Source organism: Argopecten irradians, chromosome 3 (genome assembly GCF_041381155.1).
Source record: "Argopecten irradians isolate NY chromosome 3, Ai_NY, whole genome shotgun sequence".
Lineage (NCBI taxonomy): Eukaryota > Metazoa > Mollusca > Bivalvia > Pectinida > Pectinidae > Argopecten > Argopecten irradians.
In genome coordinates, this window is record NC_091136.1 from 61472316 (window position 1) to 61499954 (window position 27639).

The window sequence follows — 27639 nt, forward strand, 5'->3', positions numbered from 1 at the left end:
TATATAGCCTACCAGTGACAAAATTAAGTAGACCTGGAAGGAGGTATAGGAAAGCATGGATGAATGTAGAAACAATAAACACCCTCAAAAGAAAAAGGAAGACCTGGGAGGCTGGGAAATATACAAAAGGAATAAAAACAAGTGCAAACTGGGAAACACAGATTAGCTAGAAATCGAGCAACATCAGCTTTAAGGTTGCATCGCTACAGAACAAGCGTATGGATCAGTTAGCTTGTGTTCTGCGTATGGTTGTGTTGTGTTGTTGTGTGTTTTTGTGTTGTGTGTGGTGTTGTTGCGTGTTGTTGTGTTGTGTTGTTGTGTTTTGTTGTTTTGTGTGGTTGTGTAATGTTATTGTGTTGTGTGTTGTTGGTGTGTTGTGTGTTGTTGTATGCTGTGTGGCTGTGTTTGTGTTTTGTTGTGTTGTTGTTTCGTGTTTGTGCAATGTGTTGTTGTGTGATGCTTTTGTGATGTGTTGTTGCGTTATGTTGTGTGATGTTATGTTGTTGTCGGGTGTTGTGTATTGTTGTGTTGTTGTTAGGTGTTGTTGTTTTGTTGTTGTGTTGTGTTGTGTTGTGTTGTGGTGTGGTTGTGTTGTTGTGTTGTGTGAGGTTTTGTTGTGTGATTTTGTGTTGTGTAATGTTGTGTTGTTATGTGTGGTTGTGTAATGTTTTGTTGTTATGTTGTGTTGTGTTGTGTTGTGAGGCGTGTTGTGTTGTTGTGTGTTGTTGTTAGGTGGTGTTGTGTTGTTGTTGCGTGTTTGTGTGATGTGTTCTTGTGTTATGTTGTGTGATGTGCTGTTGTGTTATGTGATGTTGTGCTGTGTGATGTTTTGTTGTGTAGTGTTGTTGGATGTTGTTGTATTGTTGTTGCTTGGTGGTGTGGCTGTGTTGTACTTTATTTACAGAACTTTATTTCACCTTGGATGTAGGCCTATATATTCGATATGTACAGAACTTTATTTCACCTTGGATGTAGGCCTATATATTCGATATGTACAGAACTTTATTTCACCTTGGATGTAGGCCTATATATTCGATATGTACAGAACTTTATTTCACCTTGGATGTAGGCCTATATATTCGATATGTACAGAACTTTATTTCACCTTGGATGTAGGCCTATATATTCGATATGTACAGAACTTTATTTCACCTTGGATGTAGGCCTATATAACCTTGGATGTAGGCCTATATATTCGATATGTACAGAACTTTATTTCACCTTGGATGTAGGCCTATATATTCGATATGTACAGAACTTTATTTCACCTTGGATGTAGGCCTATATATTCGATATGTACAGAACTTTATTTCACCTTGGATGTAGGCCTATATAACCTTGGATGTAGGCCTATATATTCGATATGTACAGAACTTTATTTCACCTTGGATGTAGGCCTATATATTCGATATGTACAGAACTTTATTTCACCTTGGATGTAGGCCTATATAACCTTGGATGTAGGCCTATATATTCGATATGTACAGAACTTTATTTCACCTTGGATGTAGGCCTATATATTCGATATGTACTTTTATTTCACCTTGGATGTAGGCCTATATGTACAGAACTTTATTTCACCTTGGATGTAGGCCTATATATTCGATATGTACAGAACTTTATTTCACCTTGGATGTAGGCCTATATATTCGATATGTACAGAACTTTATTTCACCTTGGATGTAGGCCTATATATTCGATATGTACAGAACTTTATTTCACCTTGGATGTAGGCCTATATATATTCGATATGTACAGAACTTTATTTCACCTTGGATGTAGGCCTATATATTCGATATGTACAGAACTTTATTACAGAACTTATTGGACTTGACTATGTCAGTTGTATACGGGTATATGCAGAATATCTGAAAGACAACTTAAGAATTCAAATTATTAGAACACCATATGTCTAAAATCAAGTAAAGAACACAATGGTGTTGTCAAAAAATAAATATATATTCCAAAAATCAAATTCCAGAAGTGTACGAAATTCTAAGACACCACTATATGTTATGGTCTAAAATATCAATAATTATCCTATCATATCTTCAATCTATGCGTATTTACTTTTAGAATTTAATGATAACACCATATACTAAAATAAGAGACCTAAACTTGAGCCGAATATCTGTCAATAATGGCTTCACGAGGCAGACATGTTGTTTCCATAAGAATAGTTCGTATGAGGCCATTTAGGGTAAATTGCGTGAAGAAATTATAACAAGAAACAATATTCCTACTTTCTGAACTAGTAACGATGATAATATTGATATATTTACTGGGTTGATATATTGTAAACACGAAAATACCGCTCCCTACATTTTCTGCTGAATGTTGGGAAATATGGCTTGCGATTGTTTGCTTAATCTATGCATGACAAGCATATACTTAGAAGTCAATTGTCATGTTACATTATGTCTCGCCATTTAAATCCGTTAGACCGAAAAATACAATTTGTAAAAATTTTAAAACCGAAAGTACGTAAACCGGAAATGGTTGCCCAATATGTCATCGCAAAAATAAGATTGTTTTATCGGTTAACTCATATCGGGTTGACATTTGATGCTAAAATAATGTTAAGTATAAATAAATAAAACATGGCAAATAAACATATTGGTGTTATTAGACGTTTCACTGGATATTTCTCTTCGAAGACTTTGCCGTGGCTTAGTATTTTTAATTACATAAACGGCAAAATGGCGAGAAGAAAGTGAAAGTAAAAAGCATGCCGACGACAGAAACGTGGATGCCGGCATACAGTGTTGATTGCAAGGTATTTACGTTATTTGTTATCGAGAAAACGTCATCCTTTGATTTGGCAAAGGATTTTTCGAGATTGGAATAGTGTGGCGAAAGTAGGCCTCACCTTTGCGTCGCATGTGTAATGTATGTGTTTCCCCGTACGAGTGTTTTGGTGATCGATGTCGATCAGGTGCTTCATTAAGAACGGTATCAGTAAAGCGTTTTAGTGACTCGTTTTCCTGATTAACAATAGATGGCGTTGTTTCCCTCGCAGAGTCTCTATAGCCGGCACACGAGAGTGATTTCATTCTGGGAACTGGTCGTCCGTTTGGTAAGACCTCTTGCATATAATCTATTGGTTAACGGCACTGAAAGACAGAAGTTGCTGAATAAGCATTGCCTTGATCGGTGTCGTGGCCAGGGACTTCCATTAATATAAGTAGCTATCGTGTTCTGAGCATTGTGGTTCATAGCTATTATATTGTAACCTCAGTAAGTGCGTTGCGCCCTGTGTACCTATAGTGGTTGTATAAGCATACAGGGATTGTCTCCCTTCACATAGTGTACTTTAGTTCAGAGAGGTACTCTGTCGTATTGTGCTTATTGATAACGTGTATTGTACATAGAACATTGACTAGTGTTGCTGGTTGTAACCTAACTTATCTGTATATATTGGCTGCTGTAGTATAGTTGGTAATTCATAATAGGGACCCAAGCATATCTTGGTAACAACCCCCGCCGGTACGTTACATAAATTTGGTGGCAGCGTTGCGGGATCCCTGTTAACCTTTAACTTTCTATGCTACAGTTGTACATGTATTGTTTATTCATAGTTTGCTGTTAGTTATTGTGTGTTGAGACATACATTAAAATATTTGATATTTTAGAGGTCGTAAGACGTTGTTATTTTGTCACAATTATATTGTAAATATGGCAGCAAAGTACATTTATGATATTGGTCAGGACCTTCGAATTGCTTTAGATGGCCAACATTTGGATGATGATCATGATGTCTCTGACACAATGGCTCGTGACTACTCGACCCCTGTGACCAAGTCCAGCGGAATATTGAGAATGTCGGACTCGGGTATCATGACTATACCCAGTTCTGAAACCAAGGACCCTGAGTTTGGGTATGAGCTAAATGGAAAGAGTTTTAGTGAGGATACTCAGAAAATTGAAGATGAGATCAAGATGCTAAGGAGCCAGATTTCGTCTATGAAGCAACATAGTATGGAGATGTTGCATAACCCACAGCATGCTACGAGTAGTCAAACTCACTCCAACAGCAAGGATAGGAAATCTTATGGCCTGAGATTTGATGATGATCAGAGCAATGGAGATGATGGCCCAGTGACTTATAGGAAAGGTGATACACGTCAACAACGAAGGAGCATCAACTCAGACAGATCTCCTAAATATGTATCGGTTAAAGCCTCGACCTATGATGGTACTACAGCATTGATTGATTATAAATCCCACTTTGAAGCATGTGCTAGAATCAACAATTGGTCGCGGACTATGAGAAGGGTTTGTACCTGGCTGTTGCTTTACGAGGACAAGCTCAAGGTATACTTGGGGATCTCGATGTCTCTCAGCAGCAGGATTACGACTCTTTGATGACTGCATTGGAGGAGGAGCGCTTCTCTCCGCCTGACCAGACAGAGCTATACCGCGTACAGCTAATGGAAAGAAAGCAAAAGGCTTCAGAAACACTGCCTGAGCTAGGACAAGCAATTAGGAGGCTGGTAAAGCTGGCATACCCCACAGTGCCCAGTGATGTACGGGAGACTCTTGCTAAGCAGCAGTTTATAGAGGCATTGAGCGATTCTGACATGAGAATTCGCATCAAACAAGCTCGTCCTCGCAATTTGACCGATGCAACCCGGTTAGCAGTGGAACTCGAGGCATACAACCGTTGTGAGAAACAACATAGAGATGGACGTAATTTCCTACGTACCACCACCATGGAGACAGGTGCTAGCGTGTGTGAGGTCAAAGGGGCTGGTGCCGGCGATGGTAGTGCTATTACCAAACAATCTGAGTCCAGTGAGATGGTCAAACTGTTGGAAGATATTCAGAAGAAACTCGCTACACTGGAGACAGATTTTCAGAAAATGAAAGAGAGGAGGCGCAGACCGAGTGGAAATAACTGTTACAATTGTAAGAAAGAAGGACATTTCCAGCGGGATTGCCCACAGCTTAAGAAAAAGGATAGCCGACCAACATCCCAGCGATTTGGAGTGAGGCGTAGGAAGAAGCTATCTAAGGCTTCAATTGGTGCCTCTGCAGCAGCTCATGAAGCTGGTATGTACATAGAAGCAGATGTACATGGATCCAAGGTAAACACCGGGGCAACTGTTAGTATAATCTCAGAACGAGTGTTTGATAGCATCACACCATCAGCCAGACCGAGACTTACCAAGGTACACCAAGATATTTTCACGGCAGGAGGTGACAAGCTACATGTTGTCGGGCGTGGTAGTTTCATGGTGCGACTCGAAGCCTGCAAGAATATGAATATAGAAGCAGTCGTAGCCAGAATCAGTACAGATGGCATATTAGGGCTTGATGTCATGAAGGAGAGGCATGGGTCTCTAGACTTTGAGAAAGGTCGTTTAGTATTGGATGGTATTGAAATCGCCACCCAGTACGAGGGTGCAATGGGTTGCTTTCGAGTTTACTCTACAAAGCAAGTTTTGTTACCGGCAAATAGTGAGGTTATTGTGCCGGGGAAAGTGTGCACCCCACCAGGTGATCATATTCGAGGAGAAATGCTTTTAGTTGAAGGTGCTGAAACCTTTTTACGACGAGACACAGCATTAGTCGGAAGGTCACTAGTTCAGAACATGCCTACTGTACCTGTGCGTATGATGAATCTCGGAGCAGAAGAACAAAAGATATACCCTGGCACCACCATAGGTCAAGTTTGTGCCATACAGACGGTAGTCAATAGTCAGGAATCGGAGATGACAGGGGATACTGCACTGAGGCAAGATCTTAATGATTTATTCTTAGCCTCTAAGGCTAATCTAACCGAAGCACAACAACAGGATTTGTTGAGTTTATTGAAGAGGTACGAAAAACTATTTGCAGTCACAGACTCGGACCTTGGACGTACGGATGTTGTTAAACATCGCATTCGCACAGGGGATGCTCGTCCCATTAAGCAGCCGTTAAGAAGAGTTCCAGGAAACCTTGGACCAGAGGTGGATAGACAGGTCGAAGATATGCTGGAGCGCGGGGTGATACAGAAGTCAACAAGTCCATGGAGCTCGGGAATTGTTCTAGTGAAGAAGAAGGATGGTACGATCAGGTTCTGTGTCGACTATCGGCAACTGAACTCTGTGAGTATTCCCGACGCCTATCCGTTGCCGAGGATCGATGAAACTTTGGATCAGCTGGCAGGATGTTCTTGGTTTTCGACCCTAGATTTAAACTCCGGGTACTGGCAAGTGGAAGTAGAGCCAGAGGACCAACCCAAAACAGCGTTCTCCACACGCACTGGGTTGTATGAGTTTCGGGTAATGCCTTTTGGTTTGACATCAGCGCCCGCAACATTCGAGCGGCTGATGGAAGCAGTGTTATCTGGCTTACAATGGCAGATATGCCTCATCTACCTGGATGATATCATCATTGTTGGTAGATCGTTCCAAGAAATGTTGAGCAACCTTCAGAAAGTGTTCGACAGACTTTTGAGTGCTGGATTAAAACTCAAGGCTAGGAAATGCCATCTGTGCAAAGAAGTCTTGTTTTTGGGCCATGTGGTTTCTGAGCAAGGAATTGCTACCGATCCTAGTAAGACAAGAGTGGTCGAACAATGGCCGAGGCCAAACAATGTGAAGGAGCTACGGTCCTTCCTTGGGTTCTGTAGTTACTACAGAAGGTTCATAAAGAACTTTGCTCAAATTGCTAAGTGCCTTCATAAACTTACGGAGAAGGGCCGAAAGTTTGACTGGACACCTGCTTGCCAGCAGGCATTTGAGCTGTTGAAAGAAACACTGGTTACAGTTCCCGTGTTGGCACACCCAGATTTCACAAAAGAATTCATCTTGGACACGGACGCCAGTCATGAGTCCATCGGTGCAGTACTTTCCCAAGTTGTGGATGGGGTAGAGATGCCCATAGCCTTTGCTAGCCGCACTTTGACGAAGGCAGAAAGAAAGTATTGCGTCACCAGGAAAGAGTTGCTTGCAGTCGTACATTTCACCAAGTACCTGCGACACTATTTGTACGGAAGACGATTCACCGTGCGGACGGATCACAGCTCGCTTCGATGGCTATTGAACTTTAAGGATCCAGAGGGGCAAATGGCTAGGTGGTTACAAGTTTTAAGTTCATACAATATGAATATTGTACATCGACCTGGCAAACAACATCTGAATGCTGATGCCATGAGCAGGATACCTTGTAGACAGTGTGGCTTTGACCCCGAGTGGGAGAGCAAGAGTTTGGACACTGGTAGAGAGTGTCATGAGGCCCAAAACTGTTGCGGGGTGGTTACAAAGAATGAATCATCCAAAGCAGACAACGAACAAGAGTCATATCTACAGGGACAGCAAGAAGCAGATGAGGACATTAAAGCTGTCATTAAGTGGGTACAGGACGGGAAGAAACCTCCATTCAAGAGTATTGAGAGTCGCAACATAACTGTGAAATCGCTTTGGTCTCAATTTGAGGCATTATCCCTAGAAGATAACCTGCTGTATAGGAAAAGTCCTAATGGGACTTTGCAAGTTGTCCTTCCCAAATCGGAAAGACGAACTGCATTAGAGCATACCCATGACAATAAGGCTGCAGGACACCTGGGGTTGAGAAAAACACTTGCAAAGATCAGGCAGTCCTATTACTGGCCGGGGATTCAGGCTGATGTGAAGCGCTATGTTGGCGGTTGCCTACAGTGTTGTAGAGGCAAAACTCCTAACCAGACAAAGAGAGCTCCGATGCAGGTAGTTGAAACTGGACTTCCTATTGAGCGCATAGCAATAGACATTTTGTGTGAGCTGCCTGAAACTGATCATGGGAACAGACACATTTTGGTAATTTCGGACTATTATACCAAATGGACCGAAAGTCACGCTCTACCGAACATGGAGGCTCAAACTGTAGCTCGAGTCCTGGTAGAGGAGGTCATATGCCGCTTCGGTGTTCCAAACATGATACACTCCGACCAGGGAGTCCAATTTGAGAGTGCTTTGTTCAGCGAGATGTGCAAGCTTCTTCAGATCAAGAAAACACGGACAACGCCCTACCACCCCAAATCAGATGGAATGGTTGAAAGGTTCAACCGAACATTGATATCCATGCTAAGAACAGTAGTCAATGAACATCAAACTGATTGGGACCAACAGCTTCCCTATGTCATGATGGCGTACAGGTCAGCAGAACACGAGACCACGTCGAGTACTCCAAACTTCATGATGCTTGGCAGAGAAACCAGCACTCCTCTGGATATCCAGTATGCCATCCCCAGAGGCATGAAAGCTATCCCTCAGAACCAGTGGGCTTGGCAGCTTCAGGAAACCATGGAGGACGCCCATCAACTAGTGAGAGACCACATGAAGGGAGTTATGCAGAGACAGAAGAGGAATCATGACAACAAGCTGTCCTGGGAAAAGTTTAAACTAGGTAATGAAGTCTTAGTGTTCTTTCCCAATGTGAAGACTGGACTGAGTCCTAAGTTGGCATGCAGATGGCGTGGACCATTTAGAGTACTATCAAAGTTGACTGATGTAACATACAGGGTACGTTGTGGTCGTAAAGGGAAGTCTCAAGTGGTACATGCAGACCGGCTGAAACGAAGACAGACGCAGATTCTTCAAGGGGAGAGTGCCAGGGAGCGTAGTGGATTGAAGGATGCAAAGGTCCAGGTTGATGAGAGTTGTTTCATAGAAGATGCTTCAACATCACAGGAGACAATGCAGAACTCTTCAGGGGAGGTGGTAGACAGCACCTCATCAGATAGTGAGAAGGATGAGGACACGCTAGTAACCTCAAGGCGGACTGGGCGAGCGAGACGCCCACCAGCGTGGCACTCTGACTTTGCAAAAACATATTAGCTTATGAGCAAGGGGTTCTTTACTTCCGTTTCCTCGAACACAGTCCAGGAAATACATATCGGAGGTACATGTTGTGGTGAAGGCGGTTGTAAATAGTTGTACATAGTTTGTCGGTTTCATGCTTAATGAATGTTGGTTTGCAAGCGAGGTCGCTTGTTTTTCGGAGGCGTGGGTAATGTGTAGAAAGTAGGCCTCACCTTTGCGTCGCATGTGTAATGTATGTGTTTCCCCGTACGAGTGTTTTGGTGATCGATGTCGATCAGGTGCTTCATTAAGAACGGTATCAGTAAAGCGTTTTAGTGACTCGTTTTCCTGATTAACTGTAACAGATGGCGTTGTTTCCCTCGCAGAGTATAAATACAGCCGGCACACGAGAGTGATTTCATTCTGGGAACTGGTCGTCCGTTTGGTAAGATCTCTTGCATATAATCTATTGGTTAACGGCACTGAAAGACAGAAGTTGCTGAATAAGCATTGCCTTATCGGTGTCGTGGCCAGGGACTTCCATTAATATAAGTAGCTATCGTGTTCTGAGCATTGTGGTTCATAGATATTATATTGTAACCTCAGTAAGTGCGTTGAGGCACATAGGTCGTGAGTTACTCGCAACATCGTCTCACGACTACTGTAGATAGTCGTGAACACTCACGACTCACGACATAGGTAGGTCGTGAGTAGGACTGTCAACACTGGTGTTAGCGACACGCTTGCAGACAGCAGACTCCGAGTTGTAGTGACCACATTTTCGGTCGGTGTGTAGTGTTAGTACTGTCCGGTACTCTTAGGGTCGTAGCATCAGTCTCGTTTGTCCCGTATGTGTGTTATAGAGGGCCGTGATCAGCACTAGGTGTGTTGCGCCCTGTGTACCTATAGTGGTTGTATAAGCATACAGGGATTGTCTCCCTTCACATAGTGTACTTTAGTTCAGAGAGGTACTCTGTCGTATTGTGCTTATTGATAACGTGTATTGTACATAGAACATTGACTAGTGTTGCTGGTTGTAACCTAACTTATCTGTATATATTGGCTGCTGTAGTATAGTTGGTAATTCATAATAGGGACCCAAGCATATCTTGGTAACAACCCCCGCCGGTACGTTACATAAATTTGGTGGCAGCGTTGCGGGATCCCTGTTAACCTTTAACTTTCTATGCTACAGTTGTACATGTATTGTTTATTCATAGTTTGCTGTTAGTTATTGTGTGTTGAGACATACATTAAAATATTTGATATTTTAGAGGTCGTTGTTATTTTGTCACAATTATATTGTAAATATGGCAGCAAAGTACAGTTATGATATTGGTCAGGACCTTCGAATTGCTTTAGATGGCCAACATTTGGATGATGATCATGATGTCTCTGACACAATGGCTCGTGACTACTCGACCCCTGTGACCAAGTCCAGCGGAATATTGAGAATGTCGGACTCGGGTATCATGACTATACCCAGTTCTGAAACCAAGGACCCTGAGTTTTATCTGTATATATTGGCTGCTGTAGTATAGTTGGTAATTCATAATAGGGACCCAAGCATATCTTGGTAACAACCCCCGCCGGTACGTTACAATAGTTTCTGTTGTATTAGGTTTTTATTCCAGCCACGTGTTCCGTCCCACATTGCTTGTGTGTACGGCAAATGTGTCCAAAAAATCAAACTAACGTGTAGCTTGTACAGGCGAAAAAGTAAACAAAACTCGGTAAATACATGTAACCACAATAACACTGAACATGTATGGAAGGGTTTTTGTTTACAAATATGCATTATTACGATGAATTTCAAACAGTTCTTAACACCGACAAAAGTTAGAAGTTTGTTGTTACAAAGTTATTTTTTTCATAAATGTCGAGTTTCAACGTTTAACGTTATGTATGTATTTTAAACAAAATGATGAAAATGTTAGAGCATTCCGTGCAGTTAATAAGAGCGAAGCTCTTTCGACGCACGAAGCGCGTCGAAAATCGAAGCTCTGTTCCGGTAACATGTACGTAAGCAAAAGTACATATTGAGATCAATGACCTGCATGCATGCATGGATAGCTAAATTTTTTTCGTACTTTCGGTTTAACCTGCGTTGCTCCGGTACTGCTCTCCCCAGTAAATATATATTTAACTAATGCAAATGCATAATAGGAGTAATCAAACATTTATCGAAGCTCTGTTCCGGTAACATGTACGTAAGCAAAAGTACATATTGAGATCAATAAGCAAAAGTACATATTGAGATCAATGACCTGCATGCATGCATGGATAGCTAAATTTTTTTCGTACTTTCGGTTTAACCTGCGTTGCTCCGGTACTGCTTTCCCCAGTAAATATATATTCAACTAATGCAAATGCATAATAGGAGTAATCAAACATTTATAATTATTTTTTAGATGATAATAATAACTCTTTGAAAATGAAAAGCTAAGGAATGCAGCCAAAATATCCACCAAGCGAATATGAGCACAAGGAACCATGACGTCACATCACGTCAACAAATGGCGCGAAATCATAGGATTCGCATACGCGGCACTGCAGGCCCTTATAGAGAGCGCAGCGAAGGCCCGTTCGCGAAGCGAACTCTTGTGATAGAGGTGTCTCCGTAACGTTATTCTATGTAAATCATCCAATATATGTAGAGTTGGAAAACTTGTGATAACTCTTGTGATAGAGGTTTCTAGATGTAAATCATACAATATATGTAGAGTTGGAAAACTTTCTCAAAAACCGGAAACAGGAAGTCAACACAAGATCCAGCATCGCTCAAGACAGCATCCAAAGTCACACTCTCGCGTGATTACAAAATCACACTCTCGCGTGATTACAAAATCACACTCTCGCGTGATTACAAACAAGTAACGCTTGTAAAAATTCAAAATGAAAACATTTGTGAAAGATAAACCTTCCAATTTATTCTTACCTGAATCTAATCGGCTTTGCTGAAATACTTGCATTGAGTTTATAACAAGAAAAACAATATTGAACATAGGGTACTTCTACTTTCACTTTCTGTAAAAATACGTGACTGCGGCTACAAAATATATCTCAACGTCATTCTCCGTTGCCAGGCGGAAAATTCCGAAGCAACTGCTCAGATAAAACGGCTTCTGAGTAAAGATTCAGGACAATATGTGTCATGTATTCATCACTCAAGATGGCTTCCAGTCCAACAACTTTTATTCCCTCCCTCACTGGAGCGTTACACAAGCATGGAGATTACAATATTAGTCACGGAGCTAGATAAAATATCCGGAACCTATTATCGTATATTGCATCCTCTTTCTTTACAAACAAAAAATTAATGATCAGGATGAAATAGATAGGATACAGCTAAATAGAAATATGTAGCCCAAATTTCAATTAAAGTCATTGCACTGTTCATGCGGCTACTTAAAGACTTCTGTAACTCTACTGAGTATTATTATGAATTATTAGCATTTGACTAGCTATAGTTTATTGGCTAGAGATATGACTGTTTTGATTGTCCATCAACTTATTATACTATGTAATAAGTAAGTATTATATGACTAGAGAACTACAAACTGAAACTATTAACATTAACTATGAACTTATAACAACAACTAATATGAGACCTATGTGGTCTCGAGATGCATAGGGATTATTATGCCCTTTGAACACATGCATCTCTCTACTATATAACACTTTTAGTCAGCACTAATTTAGGTGATAAAGTCTTTTAGATATTTAGGTTTCTTCACCATTCTACCTGACTTGGAACGGATGGAATGTTCGTTTTTATCTGTGGCACTAGATGGTTTGTCCGATCTCGCTGGCCTGGGAATGTTCTGTCTCTCAATGTTGGTCGCTGGTTTTTCCAGAGGTTTAGCAGGCTCTGGCCTCTTGGTCGTTTCTTTGGAAATTTTGTCGAAAGGAAACATTGGGCTGTAGTGGTGTTTAGGTGTGACAACATGTGGATTTTCATTTGTCTTCATGATCACATTGCTGTTTCGACGATACTTTCGAGCCCTATCTCCTGCCTTCACAATGTATGATCGTGGATATGTTGTTTTGTCTTTTACCTCGGCCGGTATCCATGATTTGTTGGAGTACAACCGGACTGCATCTCCAGGATATATGACTCCTCTTCCCTTAGTCCCCCTGTCATAATAGTGTTTCTGCGTCTGTCTATATTCCATCAGTTTCGATGAGACTGACGGTGACTGAGGGTGATTTTGCTTGGGTTGTCTCAAGCTGTCTGTGATAGGTAGTAATGTTTTCCCTCGGCGTCCCATCAAACGCTGCATAGGTGACCCAATATCATCTCTGGGAGTGTTCCTCAAATCTAACAACGCTGTGTAGATATCATCCCCTGTCACTGCACACTTTTTGATTAAATTCTTGACTGTTTGTACTGATTTCTCTGCTAAGCCGTTTGCTTGCTGGTGTTCAGGAGATGACGTAATGTGGTCAATGTTGTATGACTTCGTAAATGCTGCGAATTCAGCACTTGAAAACTGTGGCCCATTGTCGCTTATCAATGTGTCCATGATCCCATATCTAGCAACGTTCTCTTTAATGTGTTTGATCACGGATCTTGTAGTTGTGTCCCTTTGCAATGCTGCTACCTCGATGAAGTTTGAGTAGTAATCAACTAGCACTAAGTAGTTGTTCCCATTCAGTTCGCACAAGTCAGCACCAACTTTACTCCATGGCAGTGATGGTATCTGCTGTATTATCATAGGTTCACGAGGTGGTTTGTTTCTGTATTTCAGACACGCACTACAACGACTTACTACGTCCTCAATCTGTTTGTTCATAGAAGGCCTAAATACAAGTTCTCTCGCCCTCTGTTTACATTTCACCATCCCCATGTGAGACTTGTGAATAACTTTGAGGGTTTCTGCTCTCAATGATGCTGGTATGCACGTTCTTTCTCCTTTATACACTATTCCATTGTATGTGGAAAGTTCATCTCTGCAATCCCAGTATGGGAATGCCTTTTGTAAGACATCATGTCTATTTTCTGGCCAACCCTGTTGAATCATTTGCTTTACATCTTGTAATTCTTCATCTGTGTTCGTCGCTGTCTGAATGTTCTTGTGATTCAAGTGTGACAATGTGTCTATGGTAAGTATCATCATCTCATCATCCATCGTTTTGTTGCCTATTTCCTCCAAAGGTAACCTGCTCAGACAATAGGCAAGTGCAATATCTTTCCCTTTGGTGTATACCAGATTAAACTCGTATGGCTGTAGCTTCAACATCATCCTTTGGATTCGCATTGGAGCATTATGGATTGGTTTGCGCATTATACTCTCAAGTGGTTTGTGATCCGATTCAATGGTGACGTCTGATTTCCCGTACAACATTTTGTGAAACCGTTCACATCCAAATACGACTGCGAGCATTTCTTTCTCAATTTGCGCGTATCGTTGTTCTGTCGGTGATAACGCTCTCGAAGCGTATGCCACAACACCGTTCTTCTGAATTATTGCTGCACCCAGCCCTTTCATGGATGCGTCGACAGTCAGTTTCAGTGGTTGCTTGACGTCATAGTATTTCAACACCTTTGTTGACGTCAACGCGGCTTTGACGTCGTTGAATGCCTGTTTTGTTTCTGCCGTCCAATTCCATTCTTTTTGTTGGCGCAGTTCACGGAGTGGTGCGTTAAGGTTACTCAGATTAGGAATAAACTTTGATACATATGCTAGCATACCAAGTATTGTCTCAAGTTCTGTGTGGTTTTCAGGATCTCTCATGTTGACAATTGCCTCAACTCTCTCATCTGTGGGTTTGATGCCTTCCTCAGTGAGTTTATGACCTACATAGTTCACTTCCGGTTTCGCAATGGTGCATTTGGATTTGTTCAGTTTCAAGTTTATTGCTCGGGCTTTGTCTAGAACAGCCTCTAACCGTTCGTTATGTTCTTCTAGAGTTTTTCCATGCACTAAAATATCATCCACAACAATTTCTGTACCTTCTATACTACCAAAATGATGAATCATTTCTCTCTGAAACACTTCACTAGAACACTTTGTTCCCATGGGCATGCGCAGGTATCGGTATCTTCCAAATGGTGTATTGAATGTGGTGAAGTATGAACTCTCCTCGGCAAGCTTGATTTGATAATACCCCATGTTGGCATCTAGAGTAGAGAAGTATTTGCTACCATGTAGCCTGGTAATGATGTCATCAATACTGTTCATTGGAAAATATTCTCTGAGAATTGCTTTGTTCAAATCTGACGGATCAATGCAAATTCGTAAGCGGCCATTTTTCTTCCTGACACAAACCATGCTGTTCACCCATTCGGTAGGTTTTGTTACTGGTTTAATTATTCCACCTTTTACCAGCGTGTCCAGTTCTTTCTTGAGTTGACTGCGAATCGGTGCTGGTACTGGCCTTGGCGCATGAACCACTGGTTGTATATTCGAGTCTATCTTGATTTTGTACTCCCCAGGAATACACCCAATCTCATCACACAGTACATCTTCATAGCGTTTCAAAATATGAGATATTTCTAGTTTGGCAGTATGTATTCTTGTTATGAGGCCCAAGTTGATGGAGTCTTGTCTACCCAACAAGTTAATTCCAGGTGTGTCGATTACTTGAAATGTCAGATTTCTCTTTGTGCCTTTGTAATAACATGGAAATGTGATTTGCCCATATGCTTTCATAGGGTTCCCGCTCACTCCGTTTATAATAACGGTACTTGGCTTGATGTCTTTTGTTGACGCGTACATTTCCGCTGTGCTTCTCGATAATACATTGCACCTTGCTCCACTGTCGATTTCTAAAGACAGTTTGCAGTTGTTTACCTTTAGTTCAACGACCCAGTCATTATCATCAACTTGTTCATTTGTTTTTGTCGTGAATACGTCCCTCACCGTGCACTGGTCAAACATTTCGTACAGTTCGTCGTCGTTATCAATGTCATTATCTCGAGTATTGTGTTCTTTAGTATAGTGTACATTTCGCCTTTCTGGTGGTGCGTACCCTGACCTTCGACCTCTGTTTTTTTCTCCACGTCTCACCTGACTTCTACCTCTGTCATGATAATTATTTTCACGGCGATGGTGACCTGTTTGACGCCCTTTACACACAGGTGATTTTCTAAAATGGCCTCTAATTCCACAAGTGTGGCAGACCTGACCATACGCTGGACAGTTTTTGTATCCATGATGTTTACAACATTTATCACAATAAGGATAGTTCCCCATGTACTCAAGTTTTGAATGTTTGTGTTTTGGTCCACTGTTTTTATTGCCTGTAGTCTTAGCAATGTTGACCTTTTCTCCTTCCAAAGACTTTAAATGAGCCGCTGTCAATTCAACCTGTCGGCACGTCTGTACCACTTTGTCCAATGTGAGCTCTCTGACTGGTATTTCCATCAATTTCTCTGAACATTTGCTGTCTTGGACACCGTTTATTACCATATCGCAGATTAAACTCTCTTTCTGATCCCCGTACTCACAGCGCTCTGCCTTACGTTTAAGTTCGGCAATGAAATCCATTATTGTAATGTTACCACGTTTTGTATTCAAGAACTCTTGTCGTTTAATGTTACGGTAATAATGAACGCCAAAATGCTGGTCAAACTTCGAGAACACGTCCTGTAACTTGTGTCTATCCTCGGCTGGTACGGCGGCAATGTTGTTTGTTTCGTCTGCCTCAATTGCTCCGGCCCATACGAACGAATCATGAATTCTGATCGCCTCAAGACCCATACTTGACAATAAAATGCCAACTTTTCTCTTTCCTGGTTTTTCATCTAGTCCTATTGCATCTAAATACACAAGGAAATCTCGTTTGTACAGTTCCCATTCTGGAGCACACGTGTTTGGGTCAGCGGGTTCGAATTCCGGCGAGTGTTTCACGCCACTATGTGCCATCTTGTCATTCAAATTGTTGTCGTTCGTGACAAATAAATCTTTCAGTTCTTAATTATACCTGTAACTTCACGCAGCTCGTGCGCAGACACTGGATGAACGTGGATTTTAACTTCTGACACCATGTCATGTATTCATCACTCAAGATGGCTTCCAGTCCAACAACTTTTATTCCCTCCCTCACTGGAGAGTTACACAAGCATGGATATTACAATATTAGTCACGGAGCTAGATAAAATATCCGGAACCTATTATCGTTTATTGCAATATGCAATTGTTAGATTCAGGTAAGAATAAATTGGAAGGTTAATCTTTCACTCATGTATTCATTTTGAATTTTCCAAGTATAACTTGTTTATAATCACTCGAGAGTGTGATTTTGTAATCACGCGAGAGTGTGACTTTGGATACTGTCTTGCGCGATGCTGGATCTTGTGTTGACTTCCTGTTTCCGATTTTTGAGAAAGTTTTCCAACTCTACAACGTTACCGAGACACCTCTATCACAAGAGTTCGCTGCACTCTCTATAAATGGTTTCTATTAGTACAGTTAGTCAGCGCACACAATAAGCAATTAGAACAAAACACATGTCAATATCGATAAGACTGATGGGTCAGGGGAGATAACTCTTTCGCCGTTAGAAATCCTTTATTTGCCTGGCATATTTCTATTAAGTAACAGTTTTAAAAAAACAAACAAACAAACGAATGGATTACCTGCTGCGCTCTGAGAAAGGCTTTGCCTTAAATTATATTATATACTCTTAGTAACACAGTTAAAAAAACAACGAAAGAATAGATTAACTGCTGTGCTCTTAGATAGGCTTTGCCTAAAATTATATTATAATTATTAATTATAAGAATCATAGCTTTGCTGAATTACTGGAATTGAGTTTATAACAAGAAAAACAATATTTAACGCAGGATACTTCTACTTTCACTTTCTGCAAAAATACGTAACTGTGGCTACCAATTATATCTCAACGTCATTCTCCGTTGCCAGGCGGAAAATTCCGAAGCAACTGCTCACGTAAAACAGCTTTTAAGTTAAGATTCAGGACAAAATGTGATTCAGGTTAGAATTAATTGGAAGGTTTATCTTTCACTAATGTTTTCATTTTGAATTTTTGCAAGCGTTACTTGTTTGTAATCACGCGAGAGTGTGATTTTGTAATCACGCGAGAGTGTGACTTTGGATACTGTCTTGCGCGATGCTGGACCTTGTGTTGACTTCCTGTTTCCGGTTTATCAGAAAGTTTTCCAACTCTACATATATGGATGGATTACATAGAATAACGTTACCGAGATACCTCTATCACAAGAGTTCGCTTCGCGAACGGGCCTGCCTTCGGCCCGTTCGCTGCGCTCTCTATTAGCTTGTTTGACAAAATACGTTTCACAACCTCCAAAATGGCGATAGTGTTGTCCAATAGCCCTTAACGAATACGCAAATTGGCCAAATTAGCGTGTGAGCGCCGAAGGCGCGAGATTTTGGGGTCTGGGGTCTCCCCCGGGAAAAATATTAATATAATTTTAGGCAAAGCCTATCTGAGAGCGCAGCAGTTAATCCATTCTTTCGTTTTTTTAATGTTTAACTAAATAGAAATATGCCAGGTAGATCTAAATAAAGGATTTCCAACGGCGAAAGAGTACTCTCCCCTGACCCATCAGTCTTATCGATATTATGTGTTTAGTTTTTATAGCTTATTGGGTGCGCTGAATAACTGTACTGCTAGAAACCATTTATAGAATTATTAATTATTAGAATAATAGCTTTGCTGAATTACTGGCATTGAGTTTATCACAAGAAAAACAATATTGAACATAGGATACTTCTACTTTCACTTTCTGCAAAAATACGTGACTGCGGCTACAAATTATATCTCAACGTCATTCTCCGTTGCCAGGCGGAAAATTCCGAAGCAACTGCTCACGTAAAACGGCTTTTAAGTTAAGATTCAGGACAAAATGGAATTGTTAGATTCAGATAAGAATAAATTGGAAGGTTTATCTTTCACCAATGTTTTCATTTTGTATTTTTCCAAGCGTTACTTGTTTGTAATCACGCGAGAGTGTGATTTTGTAATCACGCGAGAGTGTGACTTTAGATACTGTCTTGCGCGATGCTGGATCTTGTGTTGACTTCCTGTTTCCGGTTTGTGAGAAAGTTTTCCAACTCTACATATATTGGATGATTTACATAGAATAACGTTAGGGAGACACCTCTATCACAAGAGTTCGCTTCGCGAACGGGCCTTCGGCCCGTTCGCTGCGCTCTCTATTATTTAGAATGGCTAAGATGAGTTTTACGATGCATTTTGTTGAATTTGCGAGCGCCCGAAGGCGCGAGATCTTGGTGTTTGGGGGGGTCCGGGGGTCTCCCCCCGGGAAAAATATTACGATTTAGAATTTTACGATGTATTTTTTTCGATTTAAAGTAACCTGCATCACAGGTGTCTGCTTCTGGTTTTAAAAAAATATAATAACCTACCCCTACCATATGAACAAGGTGTGACTCTGATACTTCAACTGTGGAACGGAAGTGGAACTCTTCAAGCGAGCATTTGCAAGAAGCAATCTGATTGGTCAATTAATTTAATTAACCAATGATCGGGTAAATCATAGCCACTTTATATCAACTAATTTATCTTCAAGTACACTTTAGAAGTGATATATAGACAATAAATAGATTGTGACGTCATCGATGGCAACGGACGTGATTCTCCTGAGCTCCGTAACCAGTGAAGACAAATATTACAGATTTACGCTGTAAACAGAGATAGAATTCAGCCAAACTTGGCAGAGACGTGCCAAAAGACACTAACGTGCTACACCCAAAATATTGGAAGAATTGGAAACTGAAACCTGTTGAAAACGTCAAACATCAACATGCCACAACCAGGACGGGAGTTCCGTGATGTCAACAAACAAAATGATAGAGACCAAACAACGGTCCGTGCGACCAGGTCTAAAAACAAGTCTGAGAATAAACCTCCCAGAAACCCGTTCCTTCTACCGTGGGATGGAGACTGTTGCAAACTTTGCTCAGTAATACCGGATTCAAATACAAAGGTACTGAGATGTCGGAGATGTAGTCATCAATACTGCATCAAAGGTGTCAACAAAAATGACAACGAGCATGCCGTATTAAGTAACTCTGTGGACTCCATGTGGTTTTGTCCTCCTTGCCTTGCCACAGTAGAGAAAAACCTCCAGACAGAAATACAAATTGAACAGAAGTGTGCAGAATTAAGAGAAATGTTTGAGGAAAGAATCAAATCGCTGGAGGCAAGAGTTCATAATATGTGTAGTGAAGAACATATTAAGAAAATGATAAGACACGAGTTAAAGAAAAGTGACGAAGAAAGCGAACAGCACGAAACTAAGAAAAATGGAAAGGAGGCCACTACCCATCAACTGGATGTTATCACGGAAATCAATGAGAGAAAAACCAGGGAAGCAAACATCTTCTTTGGTTTATCACCATCCGTCAATAGTGACGATGTTAGGTGAGTGATCGGCTCAGTGGCGTGGGGGAAGGGGTTATATACAGTGCATTTTTTTTTCTTCTGGTGCTGGAATAGATAAAAGTAGATAGGTTAAAAACATGATAAAAATGAGGTGTTTATTTGTGAGTGGGGGCTTCAAGGGCTACGTTGTTTATGTTTGCCTTGAAGCCCTCCAGTGTAGTGTTTTGTACTATTGCCACAGGGAGGAGATTCCAGTATGTGATGGTGTGTGGGAAAAAGGAGTACTTAAATGTATCCTTTGTTGCTGCGATGTGTCTGTATGCATACGGATGTGTGTGTCTAGTGCGGGTATCTACAGGAGGTAGGTATTGTTCTGGGTTGATGGCAACGAGATGGTGTGTGATTTTATATAGGAGGATGAGTCGTGATTGTAGACGGCGTGTTTGTAGTGTTGGCCATTGGAGTGTGTATAACATGTCTGAGACTGAAGAAGTGTTATGATATCTGTTGTGTACATATCTTGCTGCTCTGCGTTGAGTTTTTTCTATTTGTTGTATTTGGCCAGTATTGTGTGGGTCCCAGATAGAGGAGCAGTACTCTAGTTTGGGTCTAACAAGTGCTTTATATGGGTGTTCTTTAATGTGTGGTGAATTGATTGTGAGGTTTCGTTTTAGGAAACCTAGTGTTCTGTTTGCATTTGCAGTGATGGTGTTAATGTGTTTGTCCCATTGGAGGTTGTTTTGTAGTGTGAGGCCTAAGTATTTACTGTGTTTGACGTGTTCAAGTGAGTGGTTATGGAGAGTGTAGTTGTGGTGGATTTTGTTGCGTTTGGTGGTAGTGGAGATGACGTTGCACTTGTCGGGGTGAAATTGCTTTAGCCAGTCGTGTTCCCATTGTCCTGCATTGTCAAGGTCGTGTTGTAGTTTCTGTGTGTCTTCTTGTTTGTGTATGGTCTTGTAAATGATACCATCGTCTACGAAAAGTCTAAGGGTGCTGTGTTTCATGTATTCATGTAGGTCGTTGATATATATTAAGAAAAGTATGGGGCCCAGACAGGTTCCTTGAGGGACTCCGGATGTTACTGGTATTTTGTGTGAGTGTTTGCCCTCATGTATTACTGTCTGGGTGCGATGTGAAAGAAAATCTGTTATCCATGCATGTGTGTTACCTGTGATGCCGTAGTATTTGAGTTTGTACTGAAGGCGTTTGTGTGGTACTTTGTCAAAGGCTTTTGCAAAGTCCATGATTATGATGTCTGTCTGCGTGTTGTTGTTGTGATTTTGTGTGAGGTCGTGTATGAACGTGGCCACTTGGGTTTCGCATGATCTGGAAGGTCTAAAGCTGTGTTGTTTGTCGTAAAGTATGTTGTTGTTTTCCAGATGTGACATGGTGGCGCTGGTGATTATATGTTCCATTAATTTGCATGTGATGCATGTGAGTGATATAGTCTGTAGTTTGCGGGATTGTATTTGTCGCCTTTTTTGTAAATGGGATTGTCATTTGCGTGTTTCCAGTCGTGGGGAAGTGTTCCTGTGGTGAGTGAGCATGTAAATATTTTTGTAAGGATTGGAGCTGTGATGTCTTTGAGTTCTTTCAATATTCTGCCATGAATGTTGTCGGGGCCAGTTGCTTTATGCGGGTTTATATTGTTCAGTAGTTTGTGTATGCCCTGTTGTGTGGATGTCTGGCATAATTGGGTGTGGTGAAGGTCCTTTGTCAGGTATGGTTGTATTCTGTTCTTGTGTGAAAGCAGACTGGAATTGTTGGTTTAAGATGTTGGCTTTGTCACTTGTGTCCGTCAACAGATGTCCGTCTTTCCGTAGGGCTGTGATGTCAGAGTTCTCTTTCTTAGTTGTTTTTATGTACGAGAAAAGTTTTTTGGGATTGTGTTTTTTGTTAGGGTGTGACATCATTGTCTTCGGAATTAAGGAGCAATCCGGTGTAGACGGGTCCGCGAGAAAAGCAGCGGATGAGAAGGAAATACGGGAGATGCTCAAAACATGCAAAGTTATTTATGAGGACAATGTAGCTAAAGTTATAAGACTTGGCAAATTTGACAAAACAAATGTGAAATCGAGGCCGCTGTTGGTTTCTTTTGTATCCTCCGAGAGAAAGAAATCACTCTTCAGACATATATCTGAATTGAAAAACAGCGATAAATACAAAGAAATTCGTATCAGTAACGACCTCACAAAACAAGAAACGGAAGCGGAAACCGCTCTTAGAAATGAGGCGAAGGAAAGGGAAAAGAACGAATCGGGGGAATTCATGCATCGGGTACGGGGACCGCCGTGGAACAGGAAAATCGTCCGCCTGACAGTAAGAAAAGATTAATGCATGTCGAAAAATTCCGATGTATGTTTACAAATGCAGATACTCTCACCAACAAAATCATGAAAAGTTAGATATCATAGGAGTTGTCGAGGCTTTTCCTAAAAATTCCAGATACCAAATAAACAAGTCTGAGTTGAATATTGATGGATTTGAAGCTTTTCCGGAGATATGGAGCAAAACAATCGATCGAGAGGAATTATCATATACACGGCACACAAACTAGGAGCCACGGAAATATAAATCAACAAAACATTTAATGAACAATTATGGGTAAAAATAAATCTTGATAATGGAAACATATTAACTATTGGGTGCCTGTACAGGAGTCCAAACAGCGAGGATGAAAACAATAGAGATTTGTGCGCGCTATTTACCAATATAGTAGAGATGAAAACATCACATTTGCTAATAATGGGAGACTTTAATTTGAAATATATCAATTGGGATCAGTTGACTCCATCTAGAAAAGCAAAACATTTGGAATACCAATTCAATGAATCAATCAAAGACGCGTTTTTATTTCAACATTTAACGAATCCAACGAGAATCAGAGCAAATAATGAACCCAGTATTTTAGACCTAATATTCACAAACGAACACGATATAATTAGTAACATTGCAATAAAAAGCGGATTAGGAAAGAGCGATCATGGTACTATATTTTTTGAACTGAACTGTACAAAAACTTATAACATTAGCAAAACAGTTAAGTATAACTACAACAAGAGCATTTACAAACAAATAAGGACAGATCTATCGATAGATTGGAAGGAAATATTACAGCGTGCACCGGACACTAAATCAAAATACGAATTATTTCAGAAGATTGTAAAAAATTGTAAAATCCACTATTGATATGAATATACCAAAGAACATTCAAGAAACGAAGAAATGGCAAAATCCTCTCGACAATCTGTACAGGCTATAAAATGGAAACATAGGAGCTGGCAGAGATATCTTGAAACCAGGGAAATGCGGAAATATAACGAATACGTGAAAGCAAGAAACAAAGTTAAAACATTAGTAAGGAAATTTAAAAAGTGTTTAGAAAAGGATATCGCTAAAGATGTCAAGACGAATCCGAAAAAGTTTTGGAGATATGCAAATTCAAAAACTAAATCGAAATCCGGAATCACAGAGCTGCACATTAAATGTGGAAAGGAACTGACCATCGCCCACTCTGATCAAGATAAAGCAAATGCATTAGCGGACTATTTTTCAAGTGTTTTCACCGTAGAACCACAAGATGATATTCCCGTATTGAAGAAACTTAGCATAGAAAATCCATTTATTAACACTGATATATCAGAACTGGAAGTATTAAATATTTTGAAGTCATTAAATCCAACCAAATCACCAGGAGCAGATAATATTCACCCGAAAGTATTAAAAGAAACAGCGGACATACTGAAGACTCCTTTGTGTGAAATATTTAACTGGTCACTGAAAACAGGAGAACTCCCCCAATACCTGGAAGGAAGTCCGATAACTGCGATCCACAAAAAAGGAGACAAGAAAAATGCAGGGAATTACAGGCCAGTAAGTTTGACAAGTGTTGTTTGTAAAACTATGGAAAAAATTGTGAGGAAAAGAATAATGGACCATCTAGATAAGAATAATCTTCTTAGTAAACAGCAATATGGATTCATTAAGGGAAGATCAACTGTTTTACAGTTACTTAAAGTTATTGACTAGTGGACAGAAGTTATCGACCAAGGAGGATCAATCCAAACCATTTATCTAGACTTCATGAAAGCCTTCGACACAGTGCCACACCTACGGCTCATCGGCAAACTAAAATCATACGGATTATCACCTGAAATCATCAAATGGGTAGAAAGTTTTTTAACTAACCGGAAACAGCAAGTATCGGTAAACGGAGAACTGTCAAAATAGATGGAGGTGACAAGTGGTATCCCCCAGGGAAGTGTTTTAGGACCGATTCTGTTTGTAATCTATATTAATGACCGTACAGGAACTATTAAATCAGCAACTTACTTGTTTGCAGATGATACTAAACTTTTTAAATATTACGAAAACACAAATCTACAGGATGATCTTAATCAACTCCAAAAATGGTCTGATCGATGGCTTTTAAAATTTCATCCTGATAAATGTAAGGTGCTATATCTAGGGAAGAACCCAAATAAAACGGCCCTACATTTATATAAAGACACTTTGGAAGGAAGAATACAGGTACAATTAGAGGAGGTCTTGAAAGAAAAGGATCTTGGGATAACAACAGACAACAGCCTAAGCTTCAGTGAACATATTCATGATGCCGTCAATAAAGCAAACAGAATAATGGGAACTATCCGAAGAACCTATAATTATTTAGATAATCAAACATTCTGTCTATTATATAAAGCACTTGTCAGACCACATTTGGAATATGGAGCCTGCATATGGAACCCGTACTTACAAACACAAATAAACGAGATAGAAAATGTACAAAGGAGAGCAACAAAACAAATACCGGGAATGAAAGATTTAACCTATGAAAACAGACTGAGGATCCTGAAGTTACCTACACTAAAACACAGAAGGCTTAGAGGAGACATGATCCAAGTATATAAATTGATACATGGAGGATATGATCAAGTCGTCGTAGAGGGATTTTTAATTCAAAATAACAACAAAAGAACTAGGGGCCACTCTTTGACATTGTTAAAACGACGAAGTCGTCTAAATTTGAGAAAGTATTCATTCAAGGAGCGGATCATCAATCACTGGAACTCTCTTCCCGAAGCCGTGGTTACGTCACCATCAATAAAAACATTTGAATCTCGCTTGGATAAGCATTGGGGGCAGCCCGAATGCTACTTTAATCATGAGATAGACAATACTGAACTTATTAATAGTCGGGATGTATAGTATGATTAGCGATCTGGATATATAGGCATTATGCCTGCGTCCAGTATTATTATTATTATTATTATTTATAGACATACAATACTCACTAACTGTTAGTTTAAACGGGATCTAGACATTTAATTACAAAGACGACACACACAAGATATTATCTTACTTCTAAATCGGGACACGGTGTGTCGTCTACTTCTGTATTGACAATAGTGTTCCGGTTTGCACATAAAGTTTAAAGTACACGTTGAAGAATTTGTCTACATAGTTTGGATGTGTTTGGCTTGCTGTGCTTAATGGCTATACTATAAGACTCTTTCATGTGGTGATAAGAAAGGTAGGGATATTTTACCTGGTATCATAAGGTTTGTTTCTTATTTTCTACAGCATTATATCTCGGTATTTGTTTATGGATACGCTGCACCCAGGCCATATATTTGTATGTGTACATGTAATGTATTGCAGACGATTACATCAGTCTACCAGAAGAACGTGTATGTACTATATTCTTGTTTGAAACGGATTTTCATGTATTTTCCATACTGGATACAACAATATTGTATTTAATAAAACTTCACGAGTAACAGTTTTCACTGGAAAAAGTATTGTCTATGATAATTTCACTAGAATGACAATCAGCCACGATGCATTGTCGGTTAACCATGTAATCATCTTACCCTTACACTGGATTGCCTGCCGTAGTTTTCTACTCTCCGCTAGGCTTCGCTTCGAAAATACATTTCTAGTATGAGCGCAGCCTAGCGGAGATAATTGATACTAAGGCAGGTAATCCAGTCTTGCTTACCCTACGTTAAAAGGCATATCTTCGGAAATTTTGACCAATCATAATGAAGCTTTCATAGCACTTTGGAAGAGACGGTCAAAGTACCGAAATTACTAAATAGCATTGAAACTTTCTTTGGAAATGAAACTTTTTTGTTACAATGGTATTTATGTTTCTACGATAACGGAGTTTAGACAAATGATTTCCTAGGGTGGCCAGGATGATTCGCCAAATGTCATTCAGTTCTTAAAATAGAGTAGATTTTCCGTTTTTAAAAATAGATCGCTTCCGATTGGTTTTTCCGAAAATCGATGCTAAATATAGATTGCTAGGTTAAAATAGAAAAGGTGTTTCCCATTATTCTATTAATGATATTGGATTTCCAAAAATAGACATGACGCAAAGGGATAGTGGCATGCTGTTTGATATCTGGTGAGTTATTATCAATGGTATAAACCAATCAATACTTTATACAGTAAATATTGGTAAGTAAATTAAGTTATATGAACGTATTATCCGCATAGTCCATCAGAAAGTTTTTACGGCTGTGCGGATGAGTGTCAATACTGTAGTTAAGCAACGTTGAGCGCGGCCTGCTTTCGGGGCTTATCCTCGACACTTTACATATGGTGGAAGCTGCCTGTTCCTATTCTTGTTTGTTTATTTGCTTTTTCACTGAGTTCCTTTTCTTGATCTTTTTCACGTTCTGTTAAGTCATTCCGGTGATTTTACTTCACACGATTATTCATTCGATTATTTTCTTTGCATCTGCTTTTATCCTTTTCTTTGTATCCTGATGGCGCTCTTCTGTGATTCCAGAAGTTATCAGATTGTTTCGCTGTTTCCCGTCGTGTATTTCAGAATTAATTTGATCTAATATTGCAGTGATGGTTGGACATGAGTTTCTTGTCAATGTACGTGTTAGATGTTTATCTAAAGTTTCATGGGTAAGATTTTGGACCCAGATCTATTCTATTAGCCTTGCCACTGTACACCAGTTGGCTTCCGGTCAGATTATTTTTTAGGTCACCTGACAATAGGTCATGGTGACCTATTGCGATAGTCTTTTGTCCGTCGTCGTCGGTCGTGCGACGTCCGTTAACATTTCCTTGTGAACACGATAACTTGGGTACATAGGAACCAAGCTTAATGGAACTGTATGTAGACTAACATTGGAAAGATCTCGGACGAGTTCGAAAATCAGCTTGATTCGACTGTAATTTACGGAGTTATTGCCCTTTGCAATAATAATTATTGAACTTTGTGAACACGATAACTTAAATATTAACAGGGCATAATGAAACTTTGTAGACTAACATTGGATAGATCTCGGACGAGTTTGAAAATCAGCTTGATTCGATTGTAACTTACGGAATTATTGCCATTTGCACTAATAATTATTGTTGGACCTCGTGAATACATTAACTTGAGTAAATATTTAAACTAAAATTAGAAAGATCTCGGACTAGTTCGAATATCAGCTTGATTCGACTGTAACATAAGTACGGATTTTTTGCCCTTTGCAGTAATAATTATTGAACCTATACACGAAGC

General features: G+C 40.2%; 2 protein-coding genes across 5 annotated transcripts in view; both read left to right on the plus strand.

Annotated features, from left to right (window-relative positions):
* Positions 1 to 3056: 3056 nt before the first annotated feature.
* LOC138319299 (uncharacterized) overlaps positions 3057 to 27639 on the plus strand; it is a 44354-nt gene continuing 19771 nt past the window's right edge. The window contains exon 1 of one of the 4 annotated variants that reach the window (XM_069262356.1): positions 3057 to 3076. The gene's annotated coding sequence lies outside the window, so the exon portion shown is untranslated. Of the gene's footprint in view, positions 3077 to 25497; positions 25667 to 26468; positions 26518 to 27639 lie in introns of those variants that run through there. The other 3 variants (XM_069262353.1, XM_069262355.1, XM_069262354.1) reach the window with 3 other exon arrangements.
* On the plus strand, positions 23331 to 24335 carry LOC138319773 (uncharacterized). Its single transcript, XM_069262909.1, has 2 exons — positions 23331 to 23978; positions 24135 to 24335. The coding sequence occupies exons 1-2, from the start codon at positions 23331 to 23333 to the stop codon at positions 24333 to 24335; spliced, it is 849 nt and encodes a 282-aa protein (XP_069119010.1).